Consider the following 9136-nt stretch of genomic DNA (forward strand, 5'->3'; position numbering starts at 1 on the left):
TTCCCTCCTAAAGATTCTCTGAAATTCTTAAAACCAGTATTTCGAATATTATTCTCTAAGGGAAGTTTTGCCTTTTGAAATTATCTTCGCATTGCACTGAGTTATCGGTGGATGTCGCCTTAAAAAAACTTCACCCATTTTTCACCTGGATGATTGTCTTTAAATGGATTTTTCCTACCAGTTCCCGTCTGGACGTTAAAGACCGCAATAAGATAATAACTTAGCTAATTATTAGCACAAAGTCCTGCAAAGAAATTTTCTATTCAAGCTTTTATTATTATATTTAGTCAGTAAACATAGCTTATTAAGGTGTCTAAGGTATGATGTAATAACTAATCACTACATTTATAACGATAAATAATTAATAAATTATTATTATAATTCTTTAAATAAATTTAGCAATTAAATTTGCATTTTGAAATGAAATTGTTATAGGAACTACTCATACAACATTTAATTGAATTTAAGGTGTCCTCTATATCACAGAACTACTAATTGTGAAATCATCTACCATGTAAAATCATATTTCACACATACTGTTCATTCACTGGGAAATCTATTCCCAGTGAAGAAACATGCCTGTTCCTTCACTGGTTAGAAGTTGTTTTTTGTACTTTTAACATAATTTTGATGTATAATATGACTAAAAGTACAGGAAAATTAAAATTTTTCTTTTATTTTCATTAACTTGAAAAAATCCCAATAAAGGAACACTTGTTTATTCATTGGTTTTTCATCGTTTGGTAATCCAGTTAATAAGCACCCCCTAATCTCAGTACTTGCTTATGTTATGATGCTTGAAATAAATAAAACGTAACTTCAATAACCATGTTTTGAATTCTATTTTTCACAATGAGAAAAAAAGTATTATTATATGCAATTAATTGTACTTTAAACAGATAACTACCACCACTGACCTTATAATTGTGTCAAAGAAACATGTCGTTGAACAGATACTAACAAATTCAAAACTTTTTCCAGAGAAGACTCTAAAACCAGGTAACTCAATACATTGTTAGATGACTTCCTATTGTTAGGTAGTAAGCTATTGTTACCAATCAATCTAAATTAAAACGTTTAAAATCTTATTTTTAAAAAATATCTATGAAATGTTCCTTCACTGGGGTGTGTTCCATCACTTATTGGTTTACCCTATATCGTCTTAATCTTAAAAGAAATTTTCGGAAGTGTTTCACAAGTGTTTCGCAGAACTATTTTACCTATTATTTAGTAAATTTTGACATTTTTAAGAATCTTATTCCTTACCCTTTTACGTTTATTATTTCTTCATTAATATACTAATCAATTTTTTCAGTTCTTTAATTTAGGTTTTCTTTAAAGTAAAGTTCCTTTCTAAATTATAGTCATTTTTCTTGAAAAGAATTATTGTCTGCTAGCTAAGAATAAAATCTTGTTTTACAAGATTTTATTCTTAGCTAGCAGACAATAATTCTTAACAAATTAAATTAAAAACATTCCGCTGTTTAAAATTATTTAATGCAAAACAGCTGATTATTTACTAAGTATACTATTTTTTTTAAAAAAAAGAGTATAAATTATTGATTGTCTTTTTTTTGTTTCTCGTGACTTCAACATAAATTATCTAAAATAGCGTTGATGTATTTTAAGTCACTACAAAGAGTATGAAGATACCGAACATAAAAAGCTGTCGAATTTGTAGCCAAAATTTTTAAGCGTCTTAAAATATCTCAGTATCCTAAATGTCGTTCTAACATCTTAGTTGTGAAATTAAATTTTTAATTATCTGACCACGAGTGATTCACTTATTATTTCATTATATATTTTACTCTTTCTTTATGATACCAAGTAGATTTTTTTCCTGACAATATACTAAACTATTTTGTTTAATTTTTTACTTTAGCACGATTCCCAAGATATTATTGTAGTATAATTTGTTATCAGGAAAATGCCTTATTTTGTTTAGCAGGAAATATTAAAAATTGAAATATGTAAGAAGATTCCGAAGCCGTGCCAATTTTAGAGTCATCTGATTTTAAAAAAATGCTATAAGAAATACGCAATTTCCGAACTCATTTTAATAAAAATAAATAAAAAAACGTGGCAAGAAGGCTAACTTACTTTTTACAGAAACTGTAAAAACTAATTTTTCCCATATTTCGTCAAAAGAGGATAAGAATGATATTGCTCCAAGGGACCTACTCAATAATTTCGCTATTTCCAGAATGAAATCTGTTTGATCGAAACATATTATTCCTTGAAAATTAAAACGAGGAAAAAATTAGCTTTTATTATTTATCTAAGCTTATTCCATTTATTTAATGATAGCGGTTTTAAGGTTAAAAATATGCGATGGAAGCCCCGTTTACTATTATACTATAAATGCATTAAATCATGTAGCTTGAATAATTTATTTTAAGCAAATTATTTAATAATTTAAGCAAATAAGGGTATAAAAATAAACTCGATCAAAATACTCCGAAAGTATACCCTAAAATATATGTAGAATAAACTTTGGCATCGATATATATAAAATATACCTTTTCAAAACTTATTTTAATATCGAGTGAAATAATTTAATATGTTGTGTAACTAAATGGATAATACCAAGAAACTGAATCGAAAGTATAAAAATTTCATTGATTTAAAAAAATAATATATGATAATAAAAGTAGACATGTTTTGAGCGTCCAATAATGAAAGTCACAACTTATTCAAGCCTGACAAGTCTTGAGAATGGGCGATGATATTTGAACGCTCAAAGCATGTCGACTTTTACTTCCCTTTTCATACGTTTCGAAGTCAGTTGAGTTTTTATCGTCAATTATACTGTTTTACATTTGAGTCTTGATCATTATTTTGATAAGGATTTTACACTCGTTAAAGTAAACATATGCATTTTAATATTTTAACAGGATTCATGTGGTCTTTAAAAACGTAAGAGCATCAATATTGTAAAAGTTATATTTAACTTAAAAATTAAAATTTTGAGACCGGATATTTTGAGTTAATGAAATTAAATATTTTATCTTTTAAGTTTTTCAGTATCTTAAGGATCTTACTAGCTCTGTTTAAAAGGAGAGTATCAGATATATATAAGAAAACATAAATAATCATAGTAGCAGTATTTGGTGGTAAATGTAGCTTATCGTAATTGAAGAATATGCTGCGCGACATTGTATGGTGAATTTGCGAACGTAAGTTTCAGAATGCATCGAAACACGAGGAAGCAATTTGGTAATCATCTTTATCCAAATAAAACCATGTAACCTAAATATCTAGCAGAATGAAGCGATTTTATGAACAACGAATCATACAATATGCAACATATTATTTCAATATCTTATTCATAAACATAACATATTTCAATGTCTTTAAAATGCCACTAAACATTCACCAATTCCTTGAGTTATAGAAAAAAGAAATATCGTAAATTACAGAAAACCTTGTGAATGTGCATTAGAATTACTATACAATTAACATTTTATTTTTCAAGCACTTTTTTTCATCTTCAAACTTTCTTGCCTAGAAGACTCGATTAACCCTTTCGCGCCGACTGTCACAAATACGTGACAGCATAAAACAGTATCTACCAGTGTAAAAAGATAAAACTGGTAATCAAAGTAATTCTTTAGCAGTTTATTTGTGGGCAGGGTTATAATTGTTTGATTTATTTAATTCACCATTACTTAGCTCAAAATAAAATTATTTAGTTATACTTTGAACTAGCATTGATTATATATATGATTGAACTAACAATAATTAAATTCAAGGAAGAATTCAAGGAAATTCCGTGAAATTAGCAACGCCTGCATTTAAGCTACCGTTTTTTATTTATTTACATCCTGGTTCTGATTTTGTACGAATGCTTTCATGAATTACCCGTCGCCAAGGGGTTTAAAGCTGTAAAAATGATTATCCCTAAAATTTTGTATATAGCTGTAATAAGTTATGTCAATTTGATTTTAGTATGAAATACTCGAATAAATTTAGCAAAAACAGCATAATCTAAACAATATCAGATAAAAAGTTCATGTATTTAAATTCTAACAACTTAGAAAATCATAAATAATTTATAAATCGATTCAAATTTTCTTTTCAAAGGACATTGAAAAAAAAATTTTTTTTTTGCTTTTTAGACAGAAATCAGCTTAAAAATTGTCTATTGCCTAGAAACTTCAGGAGATTTTCTATTAACAATGAATTAAACCTCTCTGAGCAATCACAAAACATTATTTCAATTTTTTTACAGTCATAGTATGGTTGCCTAGCAACCTAGTAAAATTAAGCATTCCTCTTTTGAATTAGTCAATGGGTTATCTTAAAATATTCATTTGCGCAGGCGACTTTTTTTGGCGGTTTTCTGGACTATCGCCAAATATATAAACCTTTATTGCTACACAATTTACCACCCAATTTTTTTGAAATTTTGTCTACCCCCCCTAATTCAAGCATCCAGATTCCAAATATGTAAAAAAAAATATATGTTTATTCAGAGAAAGTACGTTTTTGTGTCTGATTTCGTAACTTAATTAATAGTTAGCACTAATTAATTAGCATATTTGAGGTCACCTCCAAGAACCATTAAGATTGACACTTAGTTCGTGAAAATCCGATCATTAGAACGAAAGTTATTCAGGGTGATTCGTTTTTTTTTTTGCGAACTGTACATCCCCAACTTTCAACTCAATTTTTACCAGAAAGCATGTTGCTTATTCCTTAGATGAATAAATTCAATTTTCAACCAGCCTGGTTGAAGTTCTTTTACTGTCAGACTAGCCATGGGAGGTTTCTTAGCAAATTTGATCCTTGTTTGTTGCTTGATCTAAGAGTTACTTTATTTTTGAGAATTTAAAATTACTCTGATATGGAAATTGAATTGTAGCATAATAAAGACAGCAAAACCGCCATATGAATCTTCTACTCAACATTGAATATAAGATAAAATTTCCCACCGAGTGTCGAAAAGTTTGAGATTGTACTGAGATATTATTTTGCATAAATTATGTTTATAGTTATCAGTTGATTAAAAATTAAAGCCTGACTTTTTTTAATTTAATATGGCATAATTTTATAGCAATATTTTTAAAATATCCTACGTTTAACAGAATATGTATTAATTAATGCTGTTAAAAATTTAGGTAAATTGTATAAAAAAGTAATTATTAAGTTAAAAATAATTATTTGCAAATGTATTCATTTTATTGCAAGGTTGTACGTTAATCATTCTGTGTCCGAACAGTCATCTCAAATTTCTTTTAAAAACATTTTATTTTAAATTTCATTAGAAAAAATTCAAAAACGCAAGCATGTTTTTACTTATTTAAGTGTACAATAAATTTCTTTAAACTGCTTCTTGTGAAATTTTTGTTTCTTATTGAATTATACAATATTAATTGTTTTATATGAATGTAATAATAGGAAGAGTAATATGTCCAAATTTTACCAGATACATAAAACCAACTGGGTATGCATAAATTTAGATTAAAAAAATATTCTGAGATGTATATCATTAATCTGAAATTTTGTTCAAGTCACTTTTATATGATTTTTGTTTCTTAATTCTATCTGTTTTTTTTTTCTTTTTAAATTTATATTTTTTGTAATAATAATTTTATTACTTAATTTAGATCAACCATGGATTTGGGATATTCCTCATATAAAAGCTCCTGATCGTTTTGGTAATATGTGGTGCCCACCCTAACAATTATTTATTGTTTAAAAACATTTATCAACTGTAAAGCAGGGCTTATAATTGCTCCATTTTATTTTTTATATATTTATTGAAACAATTATTCAAATAAAGATTTTATACTATGGTGTAGTTTTAATTTTTCATAGTTTATTTTCATTTTTATTAATTATTTAATTCAAACTCTTTGTTTTAAATTAGTATGAATTATTTTAAAATTAACTCTCCACCTCACTTTGCAACAAGAATCAGACTCTTCACTCAATTAACTCTTCAGTTTGTAACAGGGACCAGAGAAAAGACAGCAATTAATAAGTATCTTTTCTTTTTACCACTTTTAACAAAAATATAACGGCAACCACTAAATTGGAGTAAAAAGTTGGGACAGATATAAAACTGTTTTTGTAAAGAGTCTGGATTTCCCGACTCTGAGATACAGTGATTTTAAAGAAAGTAAGAAAAAAAGTTTTAGTATTTACTGTAAAGTTTGCATGTCATGCTTTTTTTCTCTCTCTCCTTTTAATATAGTCATGAACAACTGGAACCAGGAAAAGAACCCAGGAGTCTTTTTCTAAAAGCTGGGTATCTCCCCTCAGTTGAGCTCTATGAATCTGAGGATGCCCGAGTTGAGCTGCAAGAGGCAGTTTCGATTCTAATTTTGATTCATGGGTGCAAATTCATTTATAGGGGAGAGTCTGGTAGCCACGCCCACTTAAGGAGTATTTCTGTATAATATTGAGTAATAATCTATATTTTTGTATGTTTCCATTGTCCCTCTTGCATGACTAAAGAGCGGACGTTTCGGATGAGAGTCACACCCTAGATTTAAATATCCATAAGGTTACTCAAAAATAATTCTTTCATTTGGAAACTTATTCATATTATCTACGTGTTCTGAAAAATAATCTTTTCCTGCGATTAGCCTTCATAATTAGGTCAATGTGGTGAACTAAACCAAGGCAAAATGGTAGCAAATTGTACTGAGTTCTACTTTACAAGCTGCTTGTATTTACATACTTTGAGAAATATAGTTAACTCGTCAATGCATGTTGCGAGACATAAAATTGAATTAAATTCAATGTCTAAAGAATCTAAAGTTCAGTTTTTTAAGCATATAAATTAAGCTAAGTTTATATACACACAAAAGTTTATATACATGGGGTAAGTTTATGCATGGTATTTATTCTCAGTAATTTCAAATAATTTTTTTTTTCTTTTTAAATTCATTTGTATTGAATTATTGCAATTAAAAGGCACTTTTTTCTACCTTCATTTTTGAAAAAAAACCTTTTTTATTAATTTTTTTCCCCTTCAAATTGCTAGAAATTAGATAATTTCTTACACATTTTTGCTAGCCTCTTGTTTTATAAATATTCTAGATTTAAGTATGATCAGATAAAAGTTTAATCCAGCACAATCACGATATTAAAACTTGAACCCTGATTGAATGGTAGGAAAGCATTTAGGTTAGGAAGTGATAATTCTTAATGCAAACAGTAGTGTATATAAGGATATGGGATATCGCTAAATATTTTTTAAATTTGCATTAAGAATAACGAAAAAAGACATGAAAAGGCATAACTTTAAAGCAGAGCAATTGGTAAACTTGCAGATTAGGGTATACATATTTTAGAGTTAAGCATTGTTAAATTAATATTTCAAGTATTGTTAAATTAATATTTAGCATTTTTAAATTAATATATAATAATTAAAATGGCAGTGTAAGAAATTTCGATACATTTGGCACTCAAAAATGTAATTGTAAGAAAAGAAGAAGAAAAACGTAGCATCTATCTAGTTTATGAATTATGGTTCTCAAGCTTATTTGAAAAAGGAAAAACTTAAATTGTAGCAAATTCAATAAAATAACACATAACATAAATTTTGCTTCGAAATATAAATTCGCCCCTAGAATTTTAAAGATTAAGAAATATTGAAAAAATCAATAAAATATAACTTTTTCATAAACGTTTTACCCATTGACAAAATGGGTGATGTTTTGGGTTTGATGGCGTGCGCTTAGATGTTTTGTTTTTTTCCATAGAAGTCAGGAATTATTAGTGAAAAATAAACGTTTAAAACGAAAGTTATAGTCGATAAAATTTACTTTTTTAAACATTTCTAAAAGTAAGTTCTAATGATATAAGATTATGAACTAAGTGTTTAGATCCGAGAGTTTTCATTCTGTAATGTTGAAAGTAATTTGATTCATAAAATTATTAGATCCATATCCTTACATTTAGGAGAACTTTTTTTTCAAAGATTAAAATGATAACTCTGAGATTACTAACTCTCGATATTAAATACAATTCCCATCTGGCAGATGTTTCTTAGATATTAACTTTATGTGTTGGATATCAGCGATAAATCTACATCTGCTCAATTTTTCTGAGGTATACCAATAAATGCAATATCTATGGGACGTTACGCAGTCTCGTCCCATGGATATCTAACAGATATTACATAGATATCCGGTTATCAGCTTTGTCTAGGTTTACCTAGCATTTTTGTCTTGCAGTTATAAGGAAGTTGGACAACTACTGATTACATGGTTTATCTGAATATGTTTCAGTAGGATCCATTTTAAAAGGATCCAATCACGAATAGTTTAGGAGTGGACTGATGGTTAAGACAGGGTACCCAATAGAACACTGGAGTCAATCATCACTGGTAGCCATCACTGTGCGATTAGGTCACCACTTTGAAAAGCTTGCAAAGGGCCCGAGGGACTGCGGTATCTGTTCTCGTTAAACTGTTCTATCGTGAAGTGCTCGACTTCGTGAGTTGCTTGTAAGGCTAACGAAGCGGAGAAGCCATCCCCTCTGCAGAGGACCAAACTTGTGATGGTATATCTTCAGATCATCCTCAGGGATGTTTCCCAGATTGTCGCCAATAGCCCATTGTGCAGTTCTAGTGCAACGTGAACAAGTAACCAATTCATAATAAGATTGTGTTGGCACTTAGCTACTTTTAATTCAAAATTACCAATAGCCCATCTTGGTAGCTCTAGTGTAAAGAAAGAGTAAATATAATTATATTATATATACTTTCTAATGAATTAATTCATTAGAAAGTATTCGGAAGTAGTTGTAAGAAACAAAGAGGACGAGGACAGAAAAAAACGGTTTCGTGGGCCGAGCTTAATGAAAATGAAGACTGTTAATCAATAATGAAAAATTTGGACCATCACTATGGATGCGAAAAAATCGTGTATGTGAATTCAGAAATGCGAAAGAGAATGTGGGGATATTAGTTAAGACTATGCCAACCTTCATCTATCAAAAGGTACCTCAAGATAGAATTGAGTTAACATGCCTTATACACTAGTGATTTGGTATTTTAATATTTGTAGTGGTAGTTACGCCACATTACTCCCCTTCCAGAATTTTATCTGTGATAGCATTCGATAATTAACAGCATGAATCAACTATAGTTGATTCATGCTGTTAATATATTTAGTTAATT

At 28.7% G+C, this 9136-nt stretch overlaps 1 protein-coding gene across 4 annotated transcripts in view; it reads left to right on the forward strand.

The window, feature by feature from the left end:
* Window positions 1-5796, forward strand: part of gkt (tyrosyl-DNA phosphodiesterase glaikit) — a 30453-nt gene extending 24657 nt beyond the window's left edge. For all 4 annotated transcript variants that reach the window (XM_087165619.1, XM_087165618.1, XM_087165616.1 and 1 more), the window contains exon 17: window positions 5610-5796. In XM_087165619.1, coding sequence (XP_087021745.1) covers window positions 5610-5683 — 74 coding nt within the window. In that variant the 3' untranslated portion in view covers window positions 5684-5796. The remainder of the gene's footprint in view (window positions 1-5609) is intronic.
* The last annotated feature ends 3340 nt before the right edge of the window (window positions 5797-9136 follow it).

Source organism: Parasteatoda tepidariorum, chromosome 6, assembly GCF_982258835.1.
Source record: "Parasteatoda tepidariorum strain Cologne lab strain chromosome 6, Ptep-v5.0, whole genome shotgun sequence".
NCBI classification, from domain to species: Eukaryota; Metazoa; Arthropoda; class Arachnida; order Araneae; family Theridiidae; genus Parasteatoda; species Parasteatoda tepidariorum.